Raw genomic sequence first — 11,887 nt, 5'->3', positions numbered from 1 at the left:
GTGGCATTAAGCCCTGCCCCTTGCGGTAAAGTGCCGCAAATCCTGCACATTTGAATAGGGGGCAGGGATAAATTACATGATTATCATAGAATCACATCATTAAGTCCCACCCCCATGCATGGACCTACCGATCTGCAAATTAATTCTGCCCACTTCACAAGGAAGTGGGTAGAATGCAGGAGAAGTGCCCACCTTCCTGGGGGTGCAGGGGTTACCCAAAAAAATTGCGAGCCTCCCGTAGGTCTTGGGAGGGTAGGCAAGTATGCGGTGCAGGCCACACCCCCTCCATATGAAGTCACGTGGAGGGGCGTGGTCTGCTACAGGAGTGGTAGCTACGGAACTGCTCCTGCATATACATCCGTACCAGACTCGCATCGGCCCGTCATGCTAAATTTACACCAGGGCCGGGATGTACTAAACGGAAAATGTGGTAAAACCCCTGTTTAACGCATTTTCCGTATGCATCAATCAGCTGGCTGCCCGGCTCCGATGTGGAGGGTACCGCCAGCTTCTACCACATTGCGCTGCTATGAGGGATCCAATCAGATCCCTCCCCAGCATGCCCCGCGGCCGCCACGTCACTCTGTGCATGCACAGATGGATTCCCAGGTCATAAACCCGGTAGTCCACAAGGCGGCAGGGATTGCAAAGGACAGCTCTTATCGGAAGAGCTTTCCTTTGCTGTGCATATGCGATCTGTACAATTGCGGTATCCGGCAGTAAGTTTTGCACTCTGTTAGTGCATCTCGCCCCAGGTCTGACCAGCCACAAATACTGCAAGTCTCATCAAACGCAATGAGTTCTCATGTGGTGTATGCAGTCGCAGTGGCTAATTTACGCACACCCATGCAACTGCGTTCAAACTAACACATCTGTGTTTTTCTAACCACTGACTTGAACTGCTTGCGTAATTGCAATAGCGATACTTACTGAATTGGGCTGTAAGGTTGTTAATATTTGCTTGAAACACTCCATATCCCTTTGGGAGTGTTCATCCCATTCCTGAGGAAAAGAAGGTTTGGGAAGACACCAGGGAAAGGAGATGCACTATGGGCCTGATTCAGAGTTGTACGCTATCCCATTGATCAAGTAATTGAGCATTTATTGGTGGTATACGTTATGGTTGCAATGAGGATTCCTTTGTAAGTGATAAAAAACAAACATGTGGGAGGTAATGGGAAGTGACGGCTAAAACAGAAGCATGTTTTCAGCTGTGTCTACAATTAAGTACAGAGATCACGACGGGGCTCCGATGTCTCGGTTGCAGCGGCCTTTTTGAGCGACCACTCACTCAAGGAGTCTGTTTGTGTCCTGTCACGACCAGGGTTTCTTGGCATGGTGGTCGGCGGGTGTTACCTGTGAGGATGCTGTGGCAGGGGGCGTCTGGCGGGGAGCATTGGCTGTGCATGGACCTGTTTGGGCATATTGTCACTATGTGCTGGGTAGGCCTGATGGTGCTTCCGTTCTGCTCTGGCATGGGCAGGGGCTGGCTGGCAACTTTCAGCCTGGGGGGCAAATGCATGCAGGCGGCCTTGGCAGAGGAGTAGCGTGTAGCCAGGGTGCCCGAAGAACGCGCGTGCTACGGCGCCCCCCCCCCCCCCCCCTCAAGTGTTCCAGGGAGGAGGCGGGTCCATATGGGATTAATGTAATTTTAAAATAAAGATTAGGGACAGCCCCATCGTGGTGCCTATATGCAGTGCCCCAGAAGAGGACCCCCTTATGCAGGCTGCCAGTAGTGCCCCCCCTATGCAGTGCCCCTTGTGCCCCCAGTAGTAAGCCCTTTATATAGTGCCCCAGTAGTGGTACTGAGCGAGCCTGAGGAGGACCTGCCTAGCTGAAAGCGGTTAAGTGTAACCCGCTATACGCCACCTCAGTGGTGTATAGTAACACCATCAAATTCCAAAAATACATGATTTTCAGAATTTGAATAGCCTAATTTCTACATCCTCATACTAATGTATGGGGAGTGTGGAAATCAATGCAGATGGAATTAACCAGGAGATATCTATGATATCGCCTGCGTTGTGTTAATGAATACTAAATAAAAATGGTAATTAAGGAAAATGTCCTTTAAAACTGTTATTTTAGTGTTGATGAATAGGCCCCCTCTATCTGTCCTTTTGGGTAATTGGTCTGTGATAATCCTGTGTGATGTTTGCATTACAGTAGTCTCTTTGCAAGGAGGGTATTTTTGCCTGCCAGATGCCCATCGAGTTAGGGCAACCCAGAGGATTATTTGGTGGGCCAGTGTGACTAGGCAGGGATTAATTGGAACAGAGCAGGCTTGTGCAGACTCAACAGGTTGGTAAACATATTTAATACTTAATGGTGCATACACAGTCAGATAAAGACTATATTAACGATATTGTTTGACCGTTTAGATCGTCCTTTTTTTAGCCCCCCCCCTCCAACGACCATCGATGCCCAGGCACGGATGGTCGATATGACCATCGCCCGTGAATGCAGGCCAACCTGGTCGATATCAACCAGGTTAGCCTGTTTGCTGTAGAGACCCGCTCGTTCTAGTAGTTTGGAGGTTGGTGCATGTTCGATATCGAACATGCCGGACGATCAGAAGATATCTGATCGTTGTCTGATCGTCCCGTGTGTACGGGCCATAATACAGAACTCTGCATGGAGTCTGCGAGCAACAGGTTCCTTTTCAAAATGTTCTCTAACTCAATGCATATTTATTTTTTGCCATCTAGAAATGAGAATCCACCTATTCATTCTTGGAGTAACTGTCCTAGGGATCTCCAGAAAAGCTTTGTCAGATGACTCCCACATTCCTGAAAAAGCTAGTAAGTGATGTTTTAACTACTGTTTGTGCTTTAATATTTTTACTTTTCAGCATTAGACCTGTTGTGTGGCTTTTTTTTTTTTCTCTCAAGAATAGAACATAATCTAGAAAGTAAGACTGCTCCCCTAACTGTGTCCACTAAAACTCTGTCCTCAGGACCCCACACAGGTCACATTTTCCAGGTCACCCAGCAGGTACACAGGTATTCATTACTCACTGACCCATTTTAAAAGATTCACAGGTGGAGCTAATTATTTCACTTGTGATCCTGTGAGGAGACCTGGAAAACATGCACGGTTTGGGGTCCTGAGGACTGAGTGAGAACCTGTGCTCTAGGGATTTGTAATACAAAGTTCCCTTTTTTAGTTTAGCTTGAGACTGTTGCTGCAACAAGTGAATAGAAATGGAGAGCCAATCTACACGTTATTATGCCAACATAAACCTACCCTCCAAAATGACCCGTTACGTTAGGTACAAAATGCTCTGCTCCTGGACTTCCCACCTAAAGCTGCCCATACATCTAAAGATTCTGTCCAACCAGTCAACTAGCTGATTGGTTGGAATGAATATCTGCTCCCAAATGCTGGAAAATGGACAAACTGTTGTTTGAACAAATAGTTTAGATCAGTGGTTCTCAAACTTTGTCCTGCACAGGTGTACTTATTACTCCCTGACACATTTTAAAGATCCACAGGTAGAGCTAATAACTTAATTACTTAATAACTTGTGATTATGTGAGGAGACCTGGAAAACATGCACCGCTTGGGGTCCTGAGGACCGAGTTTGAGAACCTGTGGTTTAGATCAAACATTTAACAAACTTGTCTGAACGATCATGTTCATCTGCTTTCTGGCATTTAGGAGCAAATTGCTGATCATCATTTACTCCCATACGTTACCAGATTTTCATTCCAACCAATCAACAAGCTGGCTGGTTGGATGTAAGTTGGTCTAGTGTGTGGCCATCTTAAAGATTATCTGTCCAACCAGCCAACTAGTTGACTGGTTGGAATGAAAATCTGGTTAACGTATGGGAGTAACTGATCAGCAATTTGCTCCTAAATGCCAGAAAACATGAAAATGATCGTTCAGACACATTTGTTAAATGTTTGATCCAAACAATTTGTTCAGTGTTTGTCCATTTTCCGGCGTTTGGGAGCACATTGCAGATTGTAATTTGCTTTCATTCCTTACCAGATTTTCATTCCAACCAATCAACTAGTTGGCTGGACAGAATCTTTAGATGTGTGGCCAGCTTAAGTTAATGATTGCAGACACCTGTGTTGAGCTAGTTATTTCATGAGACTGGTGTTTCAACACAGGTGGCTTCAATCCTAAATTAAGAAGGTTCAGGAGCAGAGCACTTTGTACTTAATGGAATGGGTCATGTTGGAGGGTCTGCATAAATGTGCAAGCAAATCCTTTATTAAAAATCTACATTTTCTTATAAAGTAAAGTATTAAGAATGTAATATTACATTGAAAGAGAAACCAACATTTTTTTTTACAAGAATAAAGAGGACCTATGTATGGAACAAATTCTGATCCTAAACACTACTAATCACCAAGAAATCCTAGTCCTACAGAAACTCATTAAAACAAATGTTTACTTTTATATTTTTTTAAACATTGTAACTATGGAATACAACCAATAACTGACAGTGACTACTGTGTATACATTTCATGGTTTGTTCTATATGCATCCAGTACAAAAAGTGAAATCAAATTGTCACAATAAATGGGTTAAACAAACAATTCTGCATTTAAACAGGCTTTAATGATCAGCTAATTAAAGATGGTCGTCTAAATATATAGCACAACTGATGTTTAGTCGCTGGTGTAATCCTACTGTCAAGATTGCACCAAAATTCTGATCTCTCAATACTAATTCTCCTTTCATCCTCCTTTTAATATCTGAAGGTACAGTATTTGAGATGCAGAATATTTAAAAGTTGCTATACATCTGATTTCTGTTTCCAATTTGAAATGTCTCATTTACAATTACCAAAGTAAAACAGTAGTTAGTCCATCTTATACATACATACATACATACTCACTCATACACACACTAGCTGGATTCTAGCCTGTTTAAAACAAGAGCTTGCAAACAGCCATTCTGATGTAACCAGTTTATCTTGCAGGTGAAAATTTAGCTTTGACTGCATATGTGTATCCAAGCTCGGAGGTGATTGAAGGATCAGCCTGGAAAACCATTGATGGCAGCAGAATGACCTGTTTTGAGACAGAGTATGAGATGCCAAGTTGGCTGGCTTTGGACCTGAAACAGAACTACAGAATTCGCACTGTTGTAATTACCAGCCAAAATTACCCACAACGCTTGGATGGAGCAGAAGTCAGAGTTGGAAAATCTCTGGATGGAACTGAAAAGTAAGTGGCAGCATCGGGATATGCCATACTCTAGACCTAGCATTAGAAACTCTAAGGGGCATATGTATCAAGCTGTTTGGTACATAAAATTATGCAGAAACTGCTGTTCCCGCATAATTGTATGTATTGCTCTTGTATAATAAAAGCGCAATGCAAGAGATTTCACAGAAATCTCTGAAGTGCTAATTGGCAGATCAATGCAGACTACAATCTGACTTCTATGTACTAAACTCCAAAAAGCAAAGCTTTTCGAAGTTTAGCCCTGGTAGTTTACACCATCTTCAGATGTAAACTGCTTTCACCCTATGGGGGCTCCAGGGGCAGGAGAGAGGTCTTTCGATCTCTCCCCTGCAGCCTCCGGAAGCTGACACTGTGTTCATGAGCAGTGTCTGCTTCCCCTTCTGTGAAAGACCTCCACAATTTGCTGGGGATATAACTTGTGGGGACAGTGGCTAATGCATCTGCTGTCCCTGCGAGTTCCCCTTTGTACATTGGGTATATTTTAATTTAAAATGAGAAAAAAATCCCCTGCGAATTGGACCGATAATAATCGTGGCAGTACAGCGATTGTTACCTAGACCCTTAAAACATTTTAGCAATTGGAACTGTATTCTTAGACCTATGTTGTATCGGCTTTTTACACTGAATGTTTACTTTTTTGCTGCCTTATTTTTGCACATTTTCCCTAATCTTAATCCTGGTGATCTTGAATTGTATAGTGGTGAATAGCTGATTACATTGTCCATGTGTGCAGAAGTTTTGTACTAAAGATTCCTCAAATTGCACAACTGGGCCAAAATGAAGGCAGCTGAGACTGCAACTTGGTTGGTTTTGCTGCTCAGATTGTAAACCAAATAAAAGTTGAAAACTGTCCCTAGGGGAATTCAGTATTTCCTATTATCCGTAGGGGGGAAAAAAACAAACTTGGTCTTTAAATACCATGATGGGTTCCAGTAAATCCCACTTAACAAAATAGGTCTTGTAGAAACTGGCTAAGCCTTTTACACAGTCCTATACGTAAGAAATAGGGGTGTGCACCGGCCACTTTTCGTGTTTTGTGTTTTGGTTTTGGATCTGGATTGGTTTTGCCAAAACCACCCTTCCGTGTTTTGGGTTCTGGGTTTTGTGTTTTGGTTTGGATCTGTATTTTTTTTGAAAAAAAGCATAAAAACAGCTAAAATCACAGAATTTGTAGGTTTTTCTGCTCCTATGCTATTAACCTCAATAACCTTAATTTCCACTCATTTCCAGTCTATTCTGAACACCTCACAATAGTGTTATGTCCAAAAGGTTGCACCGAGGTAGCTGGATGACTATGCTAAGCGACACGAGTGGGCGGCACAAACACGTGACCCATCTAGGCGTGATACTGCAGTGGCAGACAGGATGGCAGTTTGAAAAACTAGGCCAGAAACTGTACATAATGCAAAGAAAAAAAAGAGGTGCAAGATGGAATTGTCCTTGGGCCCTCCCACCCACCCTTATGTTGTATAAACAGGACATGCACACTTTAACAAACCAATCATTTCAGCGCCAGGATCTGCCACACAACTGTGGCTGAAATGATTGGTTCGTTTGAGCCCCCACAAAACAAGCTGGCAATTAATGTGTCCCTGCACAAACTGGCTCTACGGAGGCAAGATGTCATCGTCATCCTCATCCTCCTCATCCACCGATTCCTCAACCTCTTCAGTGTGTACATCCTCATCCTCACAAAGTATTAACTCGTCCCCACTTGAATCCACCACCACAGATCCCTCTGTACGTTCTGGAGGCTGGTCTCCCTGGAAGAGCTGATAATTCATTTTGATGAACATAATCTTCTCCACATTCTGTGGATGCAACCTCCTACGCCTTTCGCTGACAAGGTTCCCGGCTGCACTAAACACTCTTTCGGACTACACACTGGAGGGGGGGCAACTCAGGTAAAATAGAGCCAGTTTGTACAGGGGCCTCCAAATTGCCTCTTTTTCCTGCCAGTACAGGTATGGACTGTCTGACATGCCTACTTGGATGCTGTCACCGATGTAATCCTCCACCATTCTGTCAATAGTGACAGTATCATATGCAGTGACAGTAGACATGTCAGAAATTGTTGCCAGGTCCTTCAGTCTGGACCAGATGTCCAAACTTGGTCCTGCCTGCCCTGCATCACCGCCAGCGGGTTGCTTAGGATACCTAAGTTTTTCCTGGCAGCCCCAGTTGCGGGAGAAAATGAAGAAGGAGCTGTTGACGTGTCACGTTCCGCTTCAGCTGACAGTGTATTCACCAGCAGGTCTTTGCACCTCTGCAGGCTTGTGTCGGCCGGAAAGAGACACCACATAGGCTTTAAACCTAGGATCGAGCACGGTGGCCAAAATGTAGTGGTCTGATTTCAACAGATTGAGCACCCTGGAATCCTGGCAAAGCGAATGAAGGGCTTCATCCACAAGTCCCACATGCCGAGCGGAATCGCTCCGTCTTAGCTCCTCCTTCACTTTCTCCAGCTGCTTCTGCAAAAGCCTGATGAGGGGAATGACCTGACTCAAGCTGGCAGTGTCTGAACTGACTTCACGTGTGGCAAGTTCGAAGGGCTGGAGAACCTTGCACAACACGGAAATCATTCTCCACTGCGCTTGAGTCAGGTGCATACCCCCTCCTTTGCCTATGTCATAGGTGGATGTATAGGCTTGAATGGCCTTTTGCTGCTCCTCCATCCTCTGAAGCATATAGAGGGTTGAGTTCCACCGCGTCACAACCTCTTGCTTCAGGTGATGGCGGGGCAGGTTCAAGAGTGTTTGCTGGCACTCCAGTCTTCAGCACGCAGTCGCTGAATGGCGAAAGTGGCCTGAATTTTTTCGGGCCACCCAAAGCGTTTCCTGCACGCCCCTGTCGCTTTTCAGAAAATTCTGCACCACCAAGTTTATTGTGTGAGCAAAACATGGTACGTGCTGGAATTTGCCCAGATGTAATGCCCGCACAATATTGGTGGCGTTGTCAGATATCACAAATCCCCAGGAGAGTCTAAGTGGGGTAAGCCACTGGGTGATGATTTCCCTCAGTTTCTCTAAGAGGTTGTCGGCGGTGTGCCTCTTACTGAAACCGGTGATACACAGCGTAGCCTGCCTTGGAACGAGCTGGCATTTCTGAGATGCTGCTACTGGTGACGCTGCTGCTGTTGCTGCGTAAGGTGATACATCTACCCAGTGGGCTGTCAGTCATATAGTCCTTAGTCTGCCCTGTTCCACTTGTCCACATGTCCGTGGTTAAGTGGACATTGGGTACAACGGCATTTTTCAGGACACTGAGGACACTTTTTCTGACGTTTCTGTACAGTCTCGGTATCGCCTGCCTAGTGAAGTGGAATCTAGACGGGATTTGGAACCGGGGACACACTACCTCCAGCAATTGTCTAAATCCCACTGCACTAATGGCGGATACCGGACGCACGTCTAACACCAACATAGCAGTCAAGGCCTCAGTTATACGTTTTGCTTCAGGATGACTGCTGTCGTACTTCATCCTCTTCGCTAAGGACTGTTGGAGGGTCAATTGTTTAGTAAAAGTAGTGGTGTTCCTACTTCCTCTCTGGGATGATGAACGACTCCCAGCAGCAGCAACAGCAGCAGCAGAAGTAGGCGTAGCAATGCAGGATCCTCCGGAGGAATCCGGGATAGGAGAGTCAGTCATGCCAGTGACATGGCCTGCAGGACTACTTCCGATCCTGACTAAGGAGGAAATTGACGAGGAGGGAGTTGACGGTGTGGTTTGCAGGCGCTTGGATACAACAGGACAACTGGATTTAGGTGTCCCTGGACTGCTTACGGTCTTCGCCAAAGTTTCTGAACTTGACAGTAACTTATTATGAACTCGCTGCAGGTGCCGTATAAGGGAGGATGTTCCTAGGTGGTTAACGTCCCTACCCCTACTTATTCCACCTTTACATAAGGTACATATGGCAAGACAGTTGTTGTCCGGATTTGGATAGAAATATTGCCAGACCAAAGAGGTGGAATGTTTGGTCTTCTGCCCAGGCATGACCGTGATGGGCTTTTTCATCCCACGGACAACTGTCTCCCCTGGAGCCTGATTTAAACAAACCACATCACCATCAGAATCCTCCTCACCGACTTCCTCCTCAGCGCCAGCTACACCAGTATCCTCATCCTGTTGTACTTCAACAGTGACCTCTTCAATTTGCATATCAGCAAGTGGACTGTGGGTGCTCCTTTCAGCACTTGCAGGGGGCGTGCAAATGGTGGAAAGAGCCACCTCTTCCCGTCCAGTGCTGGGAAGGTCAGGCATCGCAACCACCACCACACTTGGACTCTCCTTGGGGATTTGTGATATCTTCTTAGAAAGCACAGTTCTTCGCTGTGCTTTTGCCAGCTTAACTCTTTTTTTGATTTTTTTAGTGGGAGGAGGGCTTCCATCGTCATGTGAAGCTGAACCACTAGTCATGAACATACTAGGGATTGACCTTAGCCGTTCCTTGCCACTCCGTGTCGTAAATGGCATATTGGCAAGTTTACATTTCTCTTCAGATGATTTAAATGTTTTTTTCAAGGTCATTTTCCTGAACTTTGTCATTTGGGATTGTATGTGCCCTCTATTATGACATTGGGCATCGCCCTTGGCAGACGACGTTGATGGCATGTTATCGTCTATGTCATGACTAGTGGCAGCAGCTTCAGCACTAGGAGGAAGTGGTTCTTGATCTTTCTCTATTTTATTTTTATCGGAGAAAGTTTGGTCCTCCATTTATGTTATATCGATTTGATATATACGTGCGACTAAACACAGAAAATATTTTTTTATTTTTGCTGGAGAGTAGTGCACTTTGTGGGTTACACCAGCCTTTAAGAAATGAGCCAGCCGGCTCTTTACTTATGGGACACAGGCGCACGCTTGGCGCTGCTCCTTTGTTGATGCACGTGCGGCTACTGCGCACACAATTCACAAACACAGAAAATATATTATTTTTTTAGCACTTGGGGGGAGCACCCCTGATGGACAGAGCACCCCCTGGACAACACTACAGCATCCCTTTAGGACTGGGACACTGCACAGGACTTTGGAGTGGACACAGCCCCTATGGAGAACTGACTGCACAACACAGTCCAGCCAGCCCCTATGGACTTTGAAGGAATGGACACAGCCCCTATTAACAACAGCAGCACAGCACAACACAGCCAGCCCCTATGGACTTTGAAGTAGTGGACAACAGCAGCACTACACTACACTACACTACACAGCCCAGCCAGCCCTAACTCCCACCCTCCCTCTTCACTGTCCACAGCCGAGTGAGAAAATGGCGCCGACGCGGGTACCTTATATAGGATCCAAAACCCGCGAGACTCGGAAGGCGGGATGATGACGTTTTGCCTCGATTTCAGATCCGAGTCAGGCGGGAAAAGTCGAGCCTAACTCTGATCGGACTCGGATCGGGGGGGTTCGGATTTCAGAAATCCGAGCCCGCTCACCCCTAGTAAGAAACCTTTTTTTTTTTTTTTTTTTTTTCTCCTCAACTTCGAAGAAACTGAAGCTTTAGGGTCTAGCCACTCTACTACATTGGAGACTGAAGAAAGAAACTCTGGAAGAGGGTTGTCTCTTGTAGCTGCATACTGGGGGGGAGGGGGGAAATCTGGACTTGGGCAATTATCTTACAACTGATTATTCACTGTACAATTCATCGGATTTCATATGGGGCAGGTCTTTACCAACTGTGTGGAACGGGGTATAAATACTGCTGGCTCCAAATTTTAAAAAAAATTTGGAGCCAGCAGTATCCCTTAGGAAGTCAGATCTGCATCCAGGGCTCTTAAAAGTAGAATCTAAAATATTAGATGCCAGCATTAATTGTTGGGAGCACTTGCTGCTGGGATTTGTCCAGGACTGCTATAAAGATAATTGATGGATATTGTCATTCATTCTCCCTCCTGTGTAGGTGTCGAACAATCAGGATGTCCAACAACCCGACTATTAAGATTTGCAGCCATGGCATAGAAGGACGCTATGTTACAATAATTATGAAAGAGCGAAAAGAGTATCTCCCATTGTGTGAGGTGGAGGTCTATGCTGTGACGGCTAATGACCAAATAAGATGTGATGACTAAGCTGAGGATCTGTATTCTGGAAAATACAACTATATTTACATTTTTTTTTTTTTTAATATTCCCCAAATGTATTCAACTGTTTCACTCCTTTCCTATTGCTGGACAGAATAGACAGCTTATGTGGTCTATGGATAATTGTACTACTGCAAGTATCAGTTTGTTGTCCAGTATTCTATCACCAGGATTACGTCCAATAAATATTAAGCAATACATTTCTTTATTTTGTAAATCATTTCTACCTCTGCATGTAAAGTTGTGCTAAGGAGTTAAGGTCCCCATACATCAGCAATTTGCAATCAATTGCTGATGTATGGGGGCCTTTAGTACCAACAGTGGCTCCTACCCTCTTGCATGAGGGGGGCTGCCACTACTGGTCCAGCCGGCTGAGCCCTGGAACATGCGCAATGGATCTGGCAGATGGCGCATGCGCACAAGCAGCAGTGCCACAGCACATGCGCATAACACTGGCTTCTAGGGAGTGCATCGGCTGCAGCCCCCCTAGAAGACGTTGTAGGGCTGCCCAAAAAGGCAGAGCTGCAGCTTCCTCCTGAAGCTGCTATTTGCAGCCTGGCAGTCCCAGGGGGAGGAAACTCCTCCCTCTGGGGC

General features: G+C 45.5%; 1 protein-coding gene across 1 annotated transcript; it reads left to right on the top strand.

Moving 5' to 3' along the window:
* Positions 1-2,710: 2,710 nt before the first annotated feature.
* Positions 2,711-11,493, top strand: LOC148431237 (pentraxin fusion protein-like). Its single transcript, XM_088466174.1, has 3 exons — positions 2,711-2,801; positions 4,940-5,186; positions 11,113-11,493. The coding sequence occupies exons 1-3, from the start codon at positions 2,711-2,713 to the stop codon at positions 11,279-11,281; spliced, it is 507 nt and encodes a 168-aa protein (XP_088322300.1). The 3' UTR covers positions 11,282-11,493.
* The last annotated feature ends 394 nt before the right edge of the window (positions 11,494-11,887 follow it).

Source organism: Taudactylus pleione, unplaced genomic scaffold (assembly GCF_031769625.1).
Source record: "Taudactylus pleione unplaced genomic scaffold, aTauple2 ptg002604c, whole genome shotgun sequence".
NCBI lineage: Eukaryota > Metazoa > Chordata > Amphibia > Anura > Myobatrachidae > Taudactylus > Taudactylus pleione.
Note: the sequence above shows the minus strand (reverse complement) of the source record. Positions and strands in the feature narration are given on the sequence as shown.